Here is a 21262-nt window from a genome sequence, read left to right on the forward strand (position 1 = left end):
TTCAGGAGTGTACTATGTACAGAGTGCAGCATACAGGAGTGGTCTTGGTACAGAGTGCAGGGTTCAGGAGTGCACTGTGTACAGAGTGCAGGGTCCAAGAGTGCGCTATGTATAGAATGCAGGGTCCAGGAGTGTGCTTTGTACAGAGTGCAGGGTTTAGAAGTGTGCTCAAAACAGAGTGCAGGGTTCAGGAGTACTCTTTGTAGAGATTGCAGGGTTCAAGAGTGTGCTACGTATAGAGTTCATGGTTCAGGAGTGTGCTATGTGCAGAGTTCAGGAGTGTGTTACATACAGAGGGCATAGTTTGGGAGTGTGCAACATACAGAATGCAGAGTTCAGGAGTGTGCTATGTTCAGGAGTTCAGATGTGCGTAATGTACAGAGTGCAGAGATCGGGAGTGTGCTACACACACAGTTTAGGAGTGTGCTATGTTCAGAGATCAGGAGTGCACTATGTACAGGCAGAGTGTAGAGTTCAGGAGTTCAGGTGTGTGCTATGTGCAGAGTTCAGGAGTGTGCTACATAGAGAGTGCAGAGTTCATGAGTGCGCTATGTTCAGGTGTGTGCTGTGTACAGAGTGCAAAGTTTAGGAGTGCGCTATGTTCATGAGTTCACGTGTTGCTTATTCATGTTTTCTTTAACCGCTTGCCGACCAGCCACCCTCATTATACTGCGGCAGGTCGGCATGATCCCGCGAACCGTCATAGCTATATGTCAGCTCGCGGGATTGGAATAGCAGTGCCAATGCTCGTGGCTGTCACTTCCCCTAGTCAGTCCCCTCCCCCTTCAGTTATGCTGCGTACACACGATCGAATTGTCTGGCGTACCTAGTCCGACATACAATCCGACGGATAATCTGGCGGACTTTCTACCGAACGGACTTGGCCACACACGGACACACAAAGTCCGGCGTTTGCTAGCGTGATGACGTACAGCACGTACGACGGGACTAGAAAAAGGAAGTTCAATAGCCAGTAGCCAATAGCTTCCTTTTTCATACTTGCTTCTGAGCATGCATCATTCTTAGTCCGCCGTGCTAGCATACTGACGAACGTATTGTCCGCTGAAACCCAAGTCTGACGGGAAGATTGGAGTGCAAAAATACTTTCTTAGTCCGCCGGACTTCACACTGGAAAAGTCCGCTGAAGCCCACACACGATCGAATTGCCCGCTGAAATGTGTTTCGGCGGATTAAGTACGCCGGACAATCTGGTCGTGTGTACGTGGCATTAGAATCACCTCCCAGGTAACACAGATAACCCCATGATCACCCCCCTAGTGTTAATCCCTTCACTGTCAGTGACATTTTTACAGTAATCAGTGCATTTTTATAGCACTGATCGCTGTATAAATGCCAATGGTCCCAAAAATGTGTCAAAATTGTCCGATATGTCCGCCATAATGTCACAGTCATGATAAAAATCACAGATCGCGGCCATTACTAGTAAAAAATAATAATAATAAAAATGCTATAAATCTAGCCCCTATTTTGTAGACGCTATAACTTTTGCGCAAATCAATCAATATTCGCTTATTGTGATTTTTTTTTTTGCCAAAAATATGTAGAAGAATACATTTTGGCCTAAACTGAGAAAAAAATGAGCTTTTTTCTTTAAAAAAAATGGGGATATTTATTACAGCAAAAAGTACAAAATATTGTTTTTTTTTTTTTTTTAAATTGTCGCTCTTTTTTTCTTTATAGCGCAAAAAATAAAAACCACAGAGGCAATCAAATACCATCAAAAGAAATCTCTATGTGTGGGGAAAAAAGGACGTAAATTTTGTTTGGGTGCAGCGTCACATGACCACGTAATTGTCCGTTAAATTGACGCAGTGCTAAATCACAAAAAATGGCCTGGTCATTCTGCAGCCATATCTTCCGGGGGGCTGAAGTGGTTGGTACTTACTGTATATTACCAATTCTCCAAGGGGATGCAAACTTTTGAGCAAAATGTACACAGCATATACAGATATTAATTATAATAATAGTGTATGACTGGGGTTGTTAGAGTGTAAGCTCCTCTGATGTAGAAACTGATGTGATTGGATCAGTCGCTAGGCCGATTCTAAGGGGTCTATTTATCAAACATTCATTGGACGAATGTCAGAAGCATTCATGCAAGGTAGACAAAATGTCCTCATATCATCTGTAATAGATTGATTCCTAAATCATCAATTCCTTCAAGTGCCAACAATGTATTTTCTGGAATACCTGAGTGAGAAAATATACTGTATTATGGCCACTGGATAGAGCTGACCATATAGAGATTAATCTATTACAAAAAAATACAGGGACAATTTGCCCAATTTGCACGAATGCTTTTGACATTCGTCCAATAAATTATATATAATCATACATTATGTCGTCAAAAGTATTGAGACGCCTGCCTTTACACGCACATGAAATTTAATGGCATCCCAGTCTAAGCCCTTGTACACACGGTCGGAGATTCCACCGGAATGTGTCCTATCGGACCGTTTTGTCGGATAATACGACTGTGTGTGGTATGCATTGGACTGTTTCCGTCGGACCCAATTTTCCAACTTGTTGGAAATATTTTCCGACTAACTGGTCCGATCGGACATACTCCGATCATGTGTAGAGAATTCCGATCGGACAAAGTGCCACGCATGCTCAGATCAAATTCCTACATCAAAGCTATTGGCTACTAGTGTGAACGTAGTCCCGTCGTAACGAAATAACGTCATCGCGTTCTGAACGATCGGATTTTCTGACAACTTTGCCCGATCGTGTGTATGCATCAGTTTCGGACACAATCCGTCGGACACGATCCGTCGGACAAAATCCAACGGATTTGGTTGGCAGAATGTCCGACCGTGTGTACAGGGGCTTAGGCTGGATTCACACCTATGCAGTTTTAGTGCTTTTTGCATTTTGCAGATTTGCACTGCAGTCCATTTAACATGGTTTCCTATGGAACACGTTCTGTAGTGCAAATCTGCAAAATGCAAAAAGCACTAAAAATGCCTAGGTGTGAATCCAGCCTAAGTCCGTAGGGTTCAATATTGAGTTGGCCCACCCATTGCAGCTATAACAGCTTCAACTCTTCTGGGAAGGCTGTCCACAAGGAAAGCTGTTCCAGAAGCTCATTTGTGAGGTCAGGCACTGATGTTGGGTGAGAAGGCCTGGCTTGCAGTCTCCGCTCTAATTCACCCCAGAGGTGTTCTATTGGGTTGAGGTCAGGACTCTGTGTAGGCCAGTCAAGTTCCTCCACCCTAAACTCGTCTCATCCATGACTTTATGGACCTTTCTTTGTGCACTGGTGTGCAGTCATGATAGAACAGGAAGGGGCCGTCCCCAAACTGTTCCAACTTAGTTGGGAACATGAAATTGTCCAAAATGTCTTGGTATGCTGATGCCTTAAGTGTTCCCTTCACTGAAACTAAGGGGCCAAGCCCGACCCCTGAAAAACAACCCCACACCATAATCCCCCCTCCACCAAACTTTACACTTGACACAATGCAGTCAGGCAAGTACTGTTCTATTGGCAACGGCCAAACCCTGACCCGTCCATAGGAGTGCCAGACAGAGAAGTGTAATTCGTCACTTCAGATAACACGTCTCTACTGCTCTAGAGTCTGGTGGCGACGTACTTTACACCACTGCATCCAACTCTTTGCATTGCACTTGGTGATGTAAGGCTTGGATGCAGCTGCTCGGCCATGGAAACCCAATCCATCCATGAAGCTCTCTACGCACTGTTGCTGTGCTAATCTGAAGGCCACACGAAGTTTGGAGGTCCATAGCTATTGATTCTGCAGACAGTTGGTGGCTTCAGTTCACTATGCGCTGACCCCACTCTATCATTTTACATGGCCTACCCCTACATGGCTGAGTTGCCGTTGTTCCCAGTTGCTTCCACTTTGTTATAATATTGCTAACAGTTGACCGTGGAATATTATTTAGTAGCAAGGAAGTTTCATGGATGGACTTATTGCACAGGTGGCAACCTATCATGGCACCACGCTTGAATTCACAAAGCTCCTGAGAGTAATCCATTCTTTCACAAATGTTTGCAGAAGCAGTCTGAATGCCCAGGTGCATGCTTTAATAAACTTGGGGCCATGGAGATGATTGGAAAACCTAAATCCAATGATTTGGAGGGTTGTCCCAATACCTTTGACAATATAGTGTAAGTGTAAGCTCCTTTGGCGGCAGGGACTGGTGTATATGGCTCATTATTTTCCGTAAATATGTCTACATTGTTTCATTGAAATATTTAACATCTGCAGACTTCCTCTAGGGCTATTCTAGAATGATTTGGTTTCCTTTTTGCAGAGATGGAATGCCATATCAGTCATCACTTGTTTGGTCAATGTAAAGCGATTCCTATTTATGCCTCAAGCTAATCATCTGTCTCCTTTCACTGCAGACTCCAATGAAATGTCATGGAAGAGACGTATTTCTTTGGAAGTTTTTGAGAATAATCGTTAATCCAATGCCTTGAATCGTGTCCAAGTGGTTGTGAAACATTGGCTCCTTCTTATTGGGAGGACATAGAGCCAGTCTCTGCCTTCTGCCCAGTATATAATACATTTAGCAGAAGAGCGAACGCTTACACCCAGCAAGGACTGACCAGAGATAACTCCCTCTGAGCCTTACTCGGGAAGATGTCCGCGTTCATCGCAGTGGGTGTGGCCGCCCTCGCTGCCTTTTTGGCTAAATGGCTTTTGAGTGGAAATAATAATTCCCCTAATAATAATGGGATGTATCCGGTTCCAGGGAGATGGTATCATCTGAAGAAAGATATTTTCTGGCTGCTGGTCCAGTTAGGCTCTGTCATTCAATCACTTGGATTGAGGAAGACACCTGGGGAAAAGCCTGCACCGCTGACCGAAGACGATCAGAGAAAGATAGTGCCAAGTGCTGAGAAAACCCACGTAAGTTTTTATTTAAAGTGAACCTGTCAGGCTGTTCATGTCAACAACAATTTTCCCATAATGATATATGAACATTTAATGTATTTTATACATGATATTTACCTGTAAAAATTGCACTTGTGTGGACATCAAAAAGCCATGAGATGCCAGCTGGGTGGCGCCATCTTGGATTTGATGTCGGTAGCCCCAGCAGACTCCAAGTTGCCACTCAAGTTTTACTCTGTGGCATGGACAGGCAACCTCAGCACTCCCTCTGTGGGGGAAACTACAATATCTTGCAATATCTCATGGGATCTGTAGTTTCACCACATCTGGAGAGCTGAGCTTGCCTTCCCCTACTTTATGGTATTCCCCTTTTCTCTTCCCCCCAAGTGCTAAATAAAAGGTTATGTAAGGAGGTGTGGGGGAGCTGGGGCAGCACAGGCAGTAATTACTCATAGAAGAGTTGGGGTGGTACATAGTGGTGTAGTGGTTAGCACTCTCACCTAGCAGTAAAAAGTGTCGCTGGTTCAAATCCCAACCACGACACTACCTGCCTGGAGTTTGCATATTCTCCCTGTGCCTGCATGAGTTTCCTCCAGGCACTCCAGTTTCCTCCCACACTCCAAAGACATGCAGGTAGGCAAATTGGCCCTAGCATATGAATGGGGACCTTGGATTGTGGGCTCCTTGAGGATAGGGACTTATGTGAGTGTGCGATGTACAGGGATAGGGACAATTGTAGACACTCACTCAGGTTGAACTGGATGGACTGGTGTCTTTAGTCAACCTTACTAACTATGTAAGAGAAGAGGTCTATATTCAAGAACATTCCTTCATTTTTAAATGAAAGAGAAGGATTGGCTGTGAGCAATTCTCAACAATGCCCAATAGAAAGAGTCCCAATAGAAAGGGTCAGGACTGGTTGGCTCTCCTCTCATTAACTAGTCATGTGCAATTAGTATCCATCCAAATGTAAATTTGGACAAATTTTTGGTTATTCAGAGAATCAGATGTATCCGAATCTCTGAATTAAATAGTAACAAATTTAGTTGAAATTCGATTAATTTAGATTAGTTTATTTGTTTTCTAATAAATTCCAAATTTTTGGAATGATTTGAATTCGGATCGGTTGAAAAATGATCATCAGTTTTGATTCCTGTGTGAAGAATAGCTGGTTCTTAAGGAGTGGGTCAGGAAGCCGGCTGCCATGTCCTTAACAACAGATGACTCATCAAAATGTAAACAAAAGAATGCCGGTAATAGAAAATTCAGAAAAAAAGCAGAGTAGGGTTACCCCCCAATCCATACCAGGCCTTTTGGGCGGAGCCCCCCCGCCCAAAAGCACACCCCCCCCCATGTTGAGGGCATGTGGCCTGACTTGTCCGCCCCCCCCAGCCAGCCGGGTTGTATGCTCGGATAAGGGTCTGGTATGGATTTTGGGGGGGCCCCATGACATTTTTTTAAAGAATTTTGCCATGGGGTTCACCTTAAAATCAGGCCTGGCATTGATTGGGGGGGGACCCACGCTGTTTTTTTTAAAAAAAATGTATTGCCGGTGTCCTATCACATATGGTCCCCCATCCGATAGTGTCCGCTGTGTACTGCGCATGCGCAGTACACAGCAACACAGATTCCAAAAATAGCCGAGGATGAACTGCGCCATGAGTCCAGGTTCTATCCCCACCATCCAAGTGGACATAGAGTTGGAATATAAAAGAGCCGAGCGCAGCGAGGCCGAGCCCGAAGCGTGGCGAGCGAAGCTCGCCCGCGGGGGGCCCTCTAATATTCACAACCCTATGTCCACTTGGATGGTGGGGCTACCACCTCCACTCACGACGCAGGCGCCGTTCAGCTTCAGAGATTTTCTGAAGCTTCGTCTGCTCCGTACTGCACATGCGCAGTACGGGGCGGACACTATATGATGGCAGGACACTATTTGCCAGAACACCGGCATTCTTTTGTTTACATTTCATCATTTGTTAAGGATGCCGCGGCTGGCTTCCCGGCCCGCTGCTTAACAACCAGCTATTTTTTCCACACAGAATTCAAATCGGTCTATCATTTTTTTTTTACTGATCCGAATTTGAATTGTTCTGAAAATTTGGAATTCATTAAATAATGAATAAACAAAATGAAATTTAATGAAACTAAAAATGAAACAAATCAACAAAACAAAATTAGTAACATAACAAATCTATCCGAAACAAAACATATTTTTCTGTTCTGCTCATTGTCTGTTATTACCATACAGAGCAATTGGTTTCTCCCTCTGTCCTCTCCTCCTGTTTAGTACTAGTAAGCTTAGTCCCTTTCCATTTTTTTTTTCATGTTCCCTCAGTCCGTGTTCCCAGATACAAGTTTTAGGAAAGCCATTAGAGTTGATTTACTAAAACTGGAGAGTGCAAACTTTAGCGCAGTTCTGCACAGAAACCAATCAGCTTCCAGGTTTTATTCTCAAAAGCTTAATTGAACAAAACTAATTTTAGAAGCTGATTGGTTTCTATGCAGAACTGCATCAGATTTTGCACTCTCAAGTTGTAGCCAGAGTTATCAGAAAAGAGCATTTAACTACTCAAGAGCATTTAACTACTCCCGCCATACTGGGCGGGACTGCGAGCGGAGCTAAGTCGAATACACAGTACAGTCGGCTCGTCTTTTTCGGCAGCGCTCTCTCCAGAAACAGGAGGGAGGCGGGACTACAAGCGGAGCCGAGCAGTCGGCTCTGTCTTTTTCGGCGGCGTTTGCTCGGTCTGTCTCGGCGGTGGGAAATTTAAACATGGGCAAGCTGCAAATGACACTGGCAAGCTGCAAATGATACTCTGCAAGGCTGCAAACAGTGCTGGGCAAGCTGCAAATGATGCTGGGCAAGCTGCAAATGATACTCTGCAAGGCTGCAAACAGTGCTGGGCAAGCTGCAAATGATGCTGGGCAAGCTGCAAATGACACTGATCATTCTGCAATGGACAAGGCTGCAGATGCACACTGATAAGGCTGCATTGACGGGCATTTAAATGTACGTTTTTTTTCCTTAAAGCGGAGGTCCACCCTAAAGTGGACCTTCCGCTCATCGGAACCCTCCCCCCCTCCGGTGCCACAATCGGCACCTTTCAGGGGGGAGGGGGGTGCAGTTACCTGGATAATCCAGGTAACTGCACCCACTTCCGGGATAGCTCTCTGCGGAAAGGGGCGTAACTTACGCCCCTTTCCGCAAGTGCTCGCCCCTTCCCGCAAGTGCCCCGCTGCCTGCTGGGAAACACACAGATCCCAGAGGCAGCGGGGAGCGTCCTTATTGCGCAGCGCGATTCGCGCATGCGCAGTAGGGAACCGGGAAATGAAGCCGAAAGGCTCCATTTCCTGATTCCCATACCCAAGATGGCGGCGGCAGGACCCGACAGGCGACCTAGAGATCGGCTTCGGGTGCCGACATCGCGGGCGTGCTGGACAGGTAAGTGTCAGGCCGCGTACACACGCGGGGACTGTTCGCCCAACTTTGTCCTTCAAACAGTTTCGGCAAACAGTCCGCTCAAAATTAGCATGGACGGACATGGCCACACACGACGGACGAACAGTTTGCTGAAACTGTGCGCGATGACGTGAACGGCACGTACGACGGGACGAAAAATACGACGTCCTATACACTGCATTATAACTTTCGGCGTGTAAATCCTTTCTGATTATGCGCGGAACTTAGTTTGACGAACAAGCCTACACACGAGGGGACTGTTCGCTGAAACAAGGTTTTTGGAATTTCCGAAAAACCTTGTTCAGCGGACTGTTCGCTGAAACTGTCCGCTGAAAGCCCACACACGAGCGGACTGTTTGCCGAAACACTGTTCAGCGGACAAAGTTGGGCGAACAGTCCCCGTGTGTGTACGCGGCCTCACTATTTTAAAAGTCAGCAGCTGCAGTATTTGTAGCTGCTGGCTTTTAAAAAAAAAAAAAAAATGCGGAGTCCCGGTGGACTCCCGCTTTAAACTTCCCTCCTAAAACTTTTTTCCTTAACCACTTCAGCTCCGGACCAATAAACACCTTAAGGACCAGAGGTCTTTTTGCAATTTCGCACTGCGCTGCTTTAACTGGTAATTGCGCGGTCATGCAATATTGCACCCAAACGAAATTTGCGTCCTTTTCTTCCCACAAATAGAGCTTTCTTTTGATGGTATTTGATTGCCTCTGCGATTTTTTTTTTTTGCGATATAAATGGAAAAAGAGCGAAAATTTTGAAAAAAAAAGATATTTTCTTCTTTTTGTTATAAGAAAAATCGAATAAACTAAATTTTAGTCATACATTGAGGGCAAAATTTATTCAGCCACATGTCTTTAGTAAAAAAAATGTCAATAAGCGTATATTTTTTGGTTTGCGCAAAAGTTATAGCGTCTACAAACTAGAGTACATTTTCTGGAATTTACACAGCTTTTAATTTATGACTGCCGATCTCATTTCTTGAGGTGCTAAAATGGCAGGGCAGTACAAATCCCCCCCAAATGACCCCATTTTGGAAAGTAGACACCCCAAGGAAATTGCTGATGGGTATGTTGAGCCCATTGAATATTTATTTTTTTTGTCCTAAGGGATTGAATAATGACAAAAAAAAAAAAAAAAAATTTTTTTTACAAAAAGTTGTCACTAAATGATATATTGCTCACACATGCCATGGTTATATGTGAAATGACACCCCAAAATACATTCTGCTGCTTCTCCCGAGTACGGGGATACCACATGTGTGGGACTTTTTGGGAGTCTAGTCGCGCACGGCACCCCGAAAACCAATCACCACCTTCAGGATTTCTAAGGGTGCAAATTTTTGATTTAACTCCTCACTACCTATCACAGTTTCGAAGGCCATAAAATGCCAAAATAGCACAAAACCCCCCCAAATGACCCCATTTTGGAAAGTAGACACCCCAAGCTATTTACTGAGAGGCATGTTGAGTCCATGGAATATTTTATATTTTGCCAAAAGTTGCGGGAATATTACAAACTTTTTTTTTTTTGCACAAAGTTGTCACTAAATGATATATTGCTCACACATGCTATGGGCAGAAGTCAAATTACACCCCAAAATAAATTCTGCTGCTTCTCCCGAGTACGGGGATACCACATGTGGGGGACTTTTTGGGAGCCTAGTTAACTAGCTACCTAGCGACACTAGCGACACTGATGCAGCGTTCAGAAAAATTATCGCTTAGTGACACTGGCAAAAGGGGGTGAAAGGGTTAACTAGCGGAAATCAGGGGGTTAAAACCATTATTGGGTAGTATATCGGGGTACCTAGCGCTATAAAAACCTGGCGGTGAACCTAAAAAAATAACTAGCTACCTAGCGACTGTAGCGACACTAATGCAGCGATCAGAAAAACGATCGCTTAGTGACACTGGCAAAAGGGGGTGAAAGGGTTAACTAGCGGCAATCAGGGGGTTAAAAACATTATTGGGTAGTATATCGGGGTACCTAGCGATATAAAAACCTGGCGGTGAACCTAAAAAAATAACTAGCTACCTAGCGACACATGCAGCGATCAGAAAAATGATCGCTTAGTGACACTGGCAAAAGGGGGTGAAAGGGTTAACTAGCGGCAATCAGGGGGTTAAAAACATTATTGGGTAGTATATCGGGGTACCTAGCGCTATAAAAACCTGGCGGTGAACCTAAAAAAATAACTAGCTACCTAGCGACTGTAGCGACACTAATGCAGCGATCAGAAAAACGATCGCTTAGTGACACTGGCAAAAGGGGGTGAAAGGGTTAACTAGCGGCAATCAGGGGGTTAAAAACATTATTGGGTAGTATATCGGGGTACCTAGCGATATAAAAACCTGGCGGTGAACCTAAAAAAATAACTAGCTACCTAGCGACACATGCAGCGATCAGAAAAATGATCGCTTAGTGACACTGGCAAAAGGGGGTGAAAGGGTTAACTCTAGGGGCAATCAGGGGGTTAAATCTTTATTGGGGGTTGATAGGGGGCTACCCTGGACCTAACACTAACTGTCCTGACAGTTTTTACTGTCACAACTGACACTGAATGCATTGATCAGTAAAGAAATGATCAATGCAATCAGTGACACTGTGACTGGGGGGGGAGGGGGGGCGGGGGGGGGATCGGGGGGCGATCGGGGGGGGGGGATCGGGGGGGGTTTGTGTGCCTGTGTGTACCTACATGTCAGTGTAGTGTTCGTGCAGACTTACTTTTACTCTTCTCCTCGTAGTCCGGTCAAAAAGACCGCCCCGAGGAGAATGACATCACTTCCTCCTTCCTGTGTAAACAATACACAGGGGAGGAAGCTTCTCATTGGCCAGGAGCGATCCAGAGGGGGTGGCCGAAAACGAACGGCCATCCCCTCATCACGGAGCGCTCCTGGACCGAATCGGACCGCCGTAACCAGCGGGAGGGGGTCCGATGGGACCCCCCACCCGCTGGAAGGCAATCACGTAGATGTACGTGATTATGCCTGCCTGTGCCATTGTGCTGACGTACAATGGCAATACGGCGGTCCTCAAGTGGTTAAAATGCCCTCCTAAACTTGGGGTGCGTGTTATACCCCGATAAATTCGGTATATGTGTGAAAATATTCACTAACAAAGCAAGCAAAAAAAAAAAAGTTTCAATTAGTTATTATTTATAAAATAGACTTGAACAAAAGATAAAAAAGCAGGGAAATAATAATTAAATGGAGGAGAATAGGGAGTTAATTAAGGCGGATAAGAGTAAATTAAGGGTTATTAAGGGGTTAAACAGAGGAACATTTGTTCATCCCTGCATCTGCAGATGAAGAAACAGAAATCTACAAAAATAAACAATGTTCAGGGCTGAGTAATGTTGGTAATAAACATTTTTTTTTCTTTTTGACAGCTCCAATTACCAGACTTCTTTAACACTGGGGAGACCTACTGACATCTCAAAGAACCGAGCCTGAAAGTATCGGTTCTAGATATTGGTGCATTTTCACGAGTACCGATACTTGTGCAAATACTCGGTATCGGCACTGATACCGATACCGATACTAGTATCGGTGCAACCCTAGTTTTAACCCATTGCTGCAAGATCTAATATGATAAAAAAAAAAGTTGTAGCTCCTACATACCACGGTATGTTTTTCAACGGCAGATCAGTGGTCCTTTATTTTCCCAGTGCTGTTTATGAACAGTAGTGGATATAAAGCCTTCGGGAGGCCAATTGCTGTGTTGCCGGCCACCATTAGACAGCTGGGTATCCATGCGGGGGACTGAGTATTATTTACAATCTTAATCCCTATGTACAATGCTGATGAAAGATCACCTGGGGGATTTTCATAATATTCTGGAAATTTTATTTTACCAGAAATTAAGGGAAATATTTTTTATTTCTTACTTTTGGACTTTTTTCCTTTTTTATTTGTAAAAATAATAATCATAATAATAATAATAATAATAAAAACAGCTAATAAATATAACCAAAAGAAAGCTCTATCTGTTTAAAAAAAATGCGTGGAGTAATTGTCAGTCAAACTATCATAATGCTGAAAACTGAGAAATGATCTGGTAATGAAGGGATGTTACAGGCCAGTAATTAAGTGGTTAAAGGAATCTATTACAATGTATATTACCTGTGTGTGAGAAGCCTCAGGTGGATGCTGCTATCCCATGTATGGGTGTACTAGGGCTGGGGTGGTGGTTGGCAGGTGCTACTGTAGTTACTGTATTTATGTGTGTGTTAATGCAAAGTAACAGTGGGGGTTAAATGCATGCAGTGGCATGTCAACGAGAGGCAAGGTCACTTCCCTTGTGAGGGTATATAGAGGACTGTTCCCAGGGGTGTAGCTCCCTTGAGAAAGGTGGAGGACTGTTCGCCAAATGCAAGGGGAGTGTTTGAGCTGAAGGAACATGCACTATGGTGGCAGCCAATACCATGGTGACAGCCAGTACCATGGTGACAGCCAGTACCATAGTGACAGCCAATAGCATGGTGACAGCCAGCACCATGGTGACAGCCAGCACCATGGTGACAGCCAATACCATTCTCACAGCCAATACCATGGTGACAGCCAATACTATAGTGACAGCCAATAGCACGGTGACAGTCAATACCATGGTGACAGCCAATACCATGGTGACAGCCAATACCATTGTCACAGCCAATACCCCTACTGCAATTCATGGTAATATATCACAATACTTCAGTGGGAGTTAATGTTATAACTGGGAAAGTTACTGTCATAATGGAAGTTGATTCCACCAGTATTTCAATATAATTTTTTACTAAGAAGTAATTTGTAGTGACTGGGGATTGTATAGGAGACTTTTTTTTTTTTTTTTTTATCGCAAAATAAGTTTTTATTGAGAACAAAAAGTAAAATACAAACATTTGTTTGGTCCATAGAGATTACAGCGAATATATCCATACGGCACATTTGAATTTCCACGTCTGTACATCAACACAAATGTTCTAAGTGGACATAGGCAACAATACAATGTACTATTTTAATACCGATTCCACACATACTGTCTTTGATATAGCACATAAAATACCTGGTTAATCACAAAATTCTATCCAGAATTAAATTGACCGGGGATAGCCCTGGCATATCCAGCCAGGGTGACCATACTGCTTGGTATTTCCCCGGGCAGCATCTGTGTTGGAAGGTAAACTTCTCAAGATGTAGTATCTTACTTATTTGCACTACCCACTCCTTCCACAAGGGAGGCTCGGTCGACTTCCAATGTCAAAGAATCAAAATGCAGGCCTGAAACAGAGCCCTGGCTTTAGCTTGTTTGGCCACCTCTGAAGATCATCTATAATACCTGAAAGGTAGTGTTTGGGATCCATGCCAAATACTCTGGAAAGGGTATCAGTAACCTTATTCCAATTTATATGTAATTTCCATAAAAGATGGCTCAATTCTCCATGTTCCCAGGAACATCTCATACATATAGGGTCCTTTCTTTTCCCCATTTTAAATAATCTTGCTGGCATGAAGTGAACCCTAAGGAGAATGTACAACTGAGAAAGCCTTTGGGTAACATTGAGGGAGCACATTTGTACAGCCTGCAGGGCTTCCTCCCACTGATCCTCCTCAAAAACACCCACATCTTGCTGCAATCGGTGCTCCGCTCTCAAACGAAAATCCTTTAAAAAGATCAGCAACAACATGTAATAACACCTGGAGATATATCCCTTGTACATTTCCACCTCTGACATGTAATTAAATATAGGAGTAGGCATCAGAACCCAATTGTCTTCCTCGAGCTGCGCCCTAATATAGGAGACATCTTTGATGTGGAGCTGAATACCATTCATGTACCAATTTCATGGATTGTAACCAGTAAAGAAGTTCACTTTTTCTGTAAAGTCTGGTCACCTAATGAAGATGAGTTCATGCGAGTCTTCACAGTGTATGCAAAAAGCTGAGCGAAGTATAAATGAGTAATCGCGATGAAACATTGATGAATGGAAGGAAGACAGTTCAGGACAGGGTAGGTGGTGGCCTGTTTGGGAAGGGTCCAGTCAGAAGGGTATTATTTGCCTTGTTGTGCCCTTCTCAGTGGTGAGTTCCTATTTTAGAGCCGCTGTGGTACAGAGCTTTCCTGGGGACAGGACCTGGATCATGGAAGATGCCAAGCCATGAAATCCTCTTCCATGCCCATGGGATGGAGCAAGACAAGTGTGCTGTGCTGGAGAACCGGTGGAGGATATCTAGCGTTCTGCAACTTCAAACTGATTCTGTGGTCTAGTGCAAGTAGGAGGTTCATTTTCACAGCCATTGAAAAATTAGAAACGCTCAAGAAGTCACCTTACATCTGTATCTAGACATCTAGACCCGCGGCAGCCATTGTGTTTAGTACATAGAATGCTTGCATACCAGCCTATATGGAATAGTGCCTCGCTTGTAAGTGATATTCTTTTTATTCAATAGATCAAGTTGGATGCAGAGAGCACTATATTTGTTTCTTTATTTCATGTACCTTACCTGGGTGGAGTTCTGCCAATCCCAATAAGGAAATCAGGACCAATGGAACGTACCAGTGTTGCTTGTGATCTAGATGTAATGAAAAGTAATTTATTAACCCTGTATGGGAAAGCAAATTTGACCTGACTGTTTATTTAGGGGTCCATGTGATGAGGTGAGCGGTCAGTAGTGGAGGTTCTACACGTTGTCACCTGCATGAAAATTTGCATCATGAGTGAACACCCGTTGGGACTTGCCTGTGCCTATGAATTTATTATTTTCGTGCTGCACTAACCTTTTTATGATCTAGACAAGATCCTCTTAAAGGGGCCACAAGCCCAATATTTCAGTTTTGGGTTGGTGACCACAGTTGGCACTAAACCCCCCTCCCCCCCCCATGAACTGTACATATCAGGGATTCTTGCAGTCACATTTCTGCACCTAGGTTCTTGGCTTTTCCCCACTCCAACATTGTTTTCACTCTTTCTTTTGGACTCTACTGTCCATGTTGGGGGTCTATTTATTTCCTTTAATCGTCAGCTCCATCTAGTGGCCATAATGCAGCGTTTTTTTCTGTACTACCTCAGTCAGAACAAATACCACATTATGGCCTCTAGATGGAGCTGACAATTATAGGAATTTATAAACTGAATATGGTTAGAATTTGTCATGGCTGGGTAAATGCGTGGTATATTAATCTAACAAATCTTTTTACAAATAGACCCCATGGTTTGTGTTGCATTACACAGAATGCGAAGTGAGACTTCCAGGACAAAGCCAGGAATCCCGGCACAGCAAAGCCAGGGGACAATACAGCACACGAGCCATATATACCCATATCTGAATTATTATTTTTGGGCAAATTATCCCTTTAAATTTTGTTGTGTGGTGGTGGCCGCACCATCTCTTTCTTGTTGCAGTTCATCGATTCTGTGTACTTCATGGCGGTATCTAAAGTGGACAAGAGCTTTCTAATATGTCGCATCGCTCGGAGGCAGAACAAAAAGTGCGAAGCTTGGCTTTTTTTGAGAGTGGATGGCGTTGGCGATTTTCAAGTAAGTGTAAAAAGATAAGAAGAAAAAGTATGCAAAAAATGAGGACATTACATGGGGTGGTCTGCAAGATATCTGACATCCACTCATCAAGGCATTTTGCAAGAGGAAGGCCCAGCACAATTGGCACATGTGCAATAGGAAACCAACTGGGAAGCCACAAGGCTTCATTGCCTGTTTCCCTTACTTAAAGTGGATGTAAACCCGATTCATAAAATTTGGGCTTGGCACATATATCTGTAGTGTTTTCTTATCTGTCTTCAAATCACTATGTCCCGTAGCTTTCTCCTGCTCCATTCTTCTGTTATCAGCCTGACAACATGAAACAATGAAATGATACCCATGAAAAGTCTACACACCCCTGGTAAAATGTCAAGTTTCTGTAATGTAAAAAAATGAGACAAAGATAAATTATTTCAGAACTTGTTCCACCTTTAGGGCCCTTTCACACCACATGCAGTTCAGTGCATTTTTTTGTGCATCAAAAAAGCATGGAAAGTAGGTTATATGGTTTCCCAAAAGCATAGGTCACATCAGTGTTCCAGGGCTTCTAGTTCCAGAAAAAAAGTAGAACATGCTGCAGTCAGACCATAGAAACGCAGTCCGGATGTGTTCCAGATGCTCTTCTGCACAAGCATTTTGGTGTGTTTTTGATGCAGTCCAGTGCATTCCCCCCCCCCCCCTCTTTATTTTTTTTCTTAACCTTAAATAAGGACATGTGTGTTCCAGTGCATTTTTGGTGTGTTTAGGCGCATTCCGGTGTGTTCTGGTGCATTCCAGTGCGTTTTTGATGCATTTTACAGCGTTTCAGTGCAGTCCAGTGCAGGAAAAATACAGCGTGTTCTACTATTTTTCTGGAACTGGAAAACACTGGAACCCCAAGCACTAGTGTGAACTACTTTTCATACGTTTTTTTTTTATGCAGAAAAAAACGCACTTGACTGCATGTGGTGTAAACTGGCCCTTAAGGTAGGGGAAGTAAAAAAAAAAAAAACTAAACTAAAATATTGTGGTTGCAAGTGTGCACACCTTCTTATAACTGGGGATGTAGCTGTGTTCAGAATAAAGCAGTCACATTCAAACTCATGTTAAATAGTCAGTACACACACTGCCATCATTTAAAGTGCCTCTGATTAACCCCAAATAAAGTTCAGCTGTTCTAGTAGGTCTTTCCTGACATTTTGTTAGTCGCATCCTACAGCAAAAGCCATGGTCCGCAGAGAGCTTCCAAAGCATCAGAGGGATCTCATTGTTAAAAGGTATCAGTCAGGAAAAAGGTACAAAATAATTTCCAAGGCATTATATACAGTATACCATAGAACACAGTGAAGACAGTCATCACTGAGTGGAGAAAATATAGCACAACAGTGACATTACCAAGAACTGGACGTCCCTCCAAAATGGATAAAGAGATGAGAAGAAAACTTGTCAGGGAGGCTGCCAAGAGGCCTACAGCAACATTCAAGGAGCAGCAGGAATGTACTGGCTGTGAGGTACATGTGACAACAATCTCCCTTATTCTTCATATGTCTGGGCCATGGAGTAGAGTGGCAAGACGGAAGCCTTTTATTACGAAGAAAAACATCCAAGCCCGTCTAAATTTTGCAAAAACACATCTGAAGTCTCCCAAAAGCATGTGGGAAAATGTGTTCTGGTCTGATGAAACCAAGGTTAAACTTTTTGGCCATAATTCCAAAAGATATGTTTGGTGCAAAAACAAGAATGCACATAACCAAAAGAACACCATACCCACCGTGAAGCATGGTGGTGGCAGCCTCGTGCTTTGGGGCTGTTTTTCTTCAGCTGGAACAAGATTAATGTTTTGGAATGGCCCAGCCAGAGCCCAGACCTGAATCCCATTGAAAATCTGTGGGGTGATCTGAAGAGGGCTGTGCATAGGAAATGCCTTCACCAAGTCAAGATGTGCCATGCTGATAGAATCATACCCAAAAAGACTGAGTGCTGTAATAAAATCAGAAGGTGCTTCAACAAAGTATTAGTTTAAGGGTGTGCACACTTATGCAACCATATTTTATTTTTTTATTTTTAATTCTCTCCACCCAGGCATATACTGGCCATTGGGACTAACAGGAGTTTCCTGAGGGGCCGATAGCTCAGTTGGCCGGTTTCAGTGACATGCTGTCAAAGTAGTGGCTGCGCAGCTCACGCAGCCATTACTTTGAGCACTGCTGTACTTCAGGGGTGGACTGACCCATCGGCACTGCCTGAGGGCCCAGGGCCATTAGGGGGCCCCATGAGAGGCTCTGCAACACTAGCACTGGAAGTGGCTGCAATAGGCCCTCTCACAGCTTGCTGTTCCACGCTGGCCCCTCCTTCCCTCCTGTCCACCCCAGGTACTTGTACATGACATCATCCGGGACGGACGAGAAGAGCGGAGGGGCCAGCAGAGAGCAGCGCGCCATGAGAGGCCCTTTTGCAAGCATCGGGTGAGGCTGTGTACTATCGCCATTACTGGGGAGGGGGGAGCAGAGGCAGCCAGTTCAGATGTAGGGGGCCCGGGCCACAACAGGATCGCAGAAGGCCCCATGATACTCTCCTGTCCCCCCCCATGCTGTCCCCCTCTGTCCTCCACCCCCCACGGTGTCCCCATGTGTCCTCCACCCCCCACTGTGTCTTGCACCCCCCACGATGTCCCCCTGTGTCCTCCACCCCCCATGTTGTTCCCCTGTGTCCTTCACCCCCACTGTGTCCTCCACTCCCCAAGGTGTCCCCCTGTGTCCTCTACACCCCACTGGGTCCTCCACCTCCTATGGTGTCCCCCTGTGTCCTCCACCCCCCACTGTGTCCTCCACTGCCCACTGTGTCCTCCACCCCTCACTGTCCCCCCAGTGTCTTCCACCCCCCACTGTGTCCTTCTCTCCCCCACGGTGTCCCCTTGTGTCCTCCACCCCCCCCCACGTTGTCCTCCACCCCCTACGCTGTCCCTCTGTGTTCTCCACCCCCCACTGTGTCCTCCACCCCCACCCCCAACAGTATATATACTATTTTGTATGTGTTTGCAAAATTAAAGTGGGCCGGTCTGGATGAAGTCCAGGGCCAAATTTTTGTCCCAGCCCAGCCTCCACCTAAAAGATTTCCGTTGGTTGTTCAATTGAGTTGTACAGTTTATTAACTATATTAAAGGTAGAAAACGTTTTGAAATGATTTATCTTTGTCTCATTTTTTTTTTTTTTACATCACAGAAACCGACATTTTAACAGGGGTGTGTAGACTTTTTATAAATTTGTTACTTCAAAATAGGGTTGGAGGTGTTCCTAAAGGGATCAAGGTTTAAGGGTTTCTCGCACATATAATAAATACTGTATATAGTTGAGGATACATATAGTAGATTTCCTCTTATTGGTTTCAGGGCAAGGATGCACTTTTTCCCCTGTTGTGATAGACTGACTAAGCTCTATAAGGAATTCTGGCCTCAGTTCATATCAGATCGGGTTTGGGGGTTTCTATATTTGGACCTGGTTCTTGCTTTCATCCATGTGACCTTGTTATTCAGCACACCGAGCACCCCGACACCATTGTGGATGATGATTCTGACACGGCCTGGAGAACCTTTGGATTCTGCATCGGATATGAGGAGCCACTTCAGAAATGGAAAATAACCTTTGATGGGAACCTCAGGTACTGAACAAGTTCCTGTAACCTCTCACCTGCAGCACAGCGGTACACCTATCAGTCGTCCGTATTGTCCATTCTTTCCCATGTACACGATGAACAGGTGACCACTCAGCTGTCATTTACTGCCAGACTTTATCTAGATGAAGATTTCAGATCTTATACATATTTCTTCAACATTCAGTGATGGTTCAGGCCACCACATGAGAAAAAAAACAAGGGGCCATTCAGTTCGGACCACATGTCAAAAAGAGGAATAGAGCCAATGAACAGGCAGCTGAAGTCACTTGCAGATCTCAACTGTTCAGTTACCCTAATTGCTGGGTGGTTTCAGTGACCAATAAGGAGGCTCAGGAGGGCAGCAGAGATAAAAAATAATAATAATAATATATATATATATATATATATATTTTTTTTTACAAAGGAATTAATAAAATCTAAATTAATGAATAGGTTTTACTTGGATCTTTTTTGTAATCCGCATAATATTCTAAAGGTAAGTCTCCCATAATGTGCTAGCATGTGATGCATACTAGCACATTATGACATTGCCTTGCAGGGGAATTTTTTTTCCCATCAACTGCTGTTTACTACCGCTTTAAGGACTGCAATGTTACATTTTACTTCTTAGGTTTAGATACATTTTAGCAATTCTTTAGTTATGTATAAGTACAAGCCTTACATTATTATCAGACTATGATTGGTTTTTCTTCTTCATTAATCACCTGGTGATGTCTCTTACAGAAAGGGGCCATTCCAATACCGTGACAGTAAAGACGAGACGCAGACCATTCATGTGAAATTCTCACTTCTGTAAGATAAAACCTTCTTTGTCATATTAAAAAAAACAACATATACAACACCCGTTTCGCCATTTTTTTATTTTTTATTCAGCCAATGCAATTACAATCTGTCTTTATATTGAGTTCCCATATGTCAGCTGAAAGTTGAAATCAGGATTGTAGTGGGAGTGGCTGCTCTCTCAGGGCGGAAGACGGAAGGTGCTTAGTAGTGATGGACGAACTTCCGACGGGACGTTTCGCGAACGCGAAACGCGAACGGACACAAACGTTCGCGAAAACGACCGTTCGCCGCGGGCTCCATTGACTTCAATGGGAGGCGAATTTCGCAAACCTTTAGGTCGAATTTGCGGCCACGGGGTAATTATTAGGGGGTAGCACGTAGTCCCACCACCTGGACAATAGCATAATACATGTATGAGGTGAATTTGGGATCGATAACTACAAGCATTTTTTTTTTATTTGGGAAATTGTTCTGACAATTCAGGACTATGGAGCTAATGAAGGCAATGGAGGAGAGGGAAGGTCAGGGACCAGGGTAGGCAAACAAGAGGGTGCAGGAGATACAGAGCACTGACAGCAGCACCGTAATACAGAGCACTGACATCAGCACCGTGACATACAGCGCTGACAGCAGCTCCGTGACATACAGCGCTGACAGCAGCTCCGTGACATACAGCGCTGACAGCAGCTCCGTGACATACAGCGCTGACAGCAGCTCCGTGACATACAGCGCTGACAGCAGCTCCGTGACATACAGCGCTGACAGCAGCACCGTGACATACAGCGCTGACAGCAGCTCCGTGACATACAGCGCTGACAGCAGCTCCGTGACATACAGCGCTGACAGCAGCTCCGTGACATACAGCACTGACAGCAGCTCCGTGACATACAGCGCTGACAGCAGCTCCGTGACATACAGCGCTGACAGCAGCACCGTGACATACAGCGCTGACAGCAGCTCCGT

General features: G+C 44.4%; 1 protein-coding gene across 1 annotated transcript in view; it reads left to right on the forward strand.

Annotated features, from left to right (window-relative positions):
• LOC143941436 (uncharacterized) overlaps window positions 1–21262 on the forward strand; it is a gene marked incomplete in the record, with an annotated part of 69624 nt that overhangs the window by 26349 nt on the left and 22013 nt on the right. Inside the window, 4 exon segments of the mRNA XM_077463337.1 lie at window positions 4394–4901; window positions 15731–15865; window positions 19377–19501; window positions 20240–20308. Coding sequence (XP_077319463.1) covers window positions 4632–4901; window positions 15731–15865; window positions 19377–19501; window positions 20240–20308 — 599 coding nt within the window.

Source organism: Lithobates pipiens, unplaced genomic scaffold (assembly GCF_037356315.1).
Source record: "Lithobates pipiens isolate NorthernLeopardFrog02 unplaced genomic scaffold, aLitPip1_a1.2 Scaffold_10, whole genome shotgun sequence".
NCBI classification, from domain to species: Eukaryota; Metazoa; Chordata; class Amphibia; order Anura; family Ranidae; genus Lithobates; species Lithobates pipiens.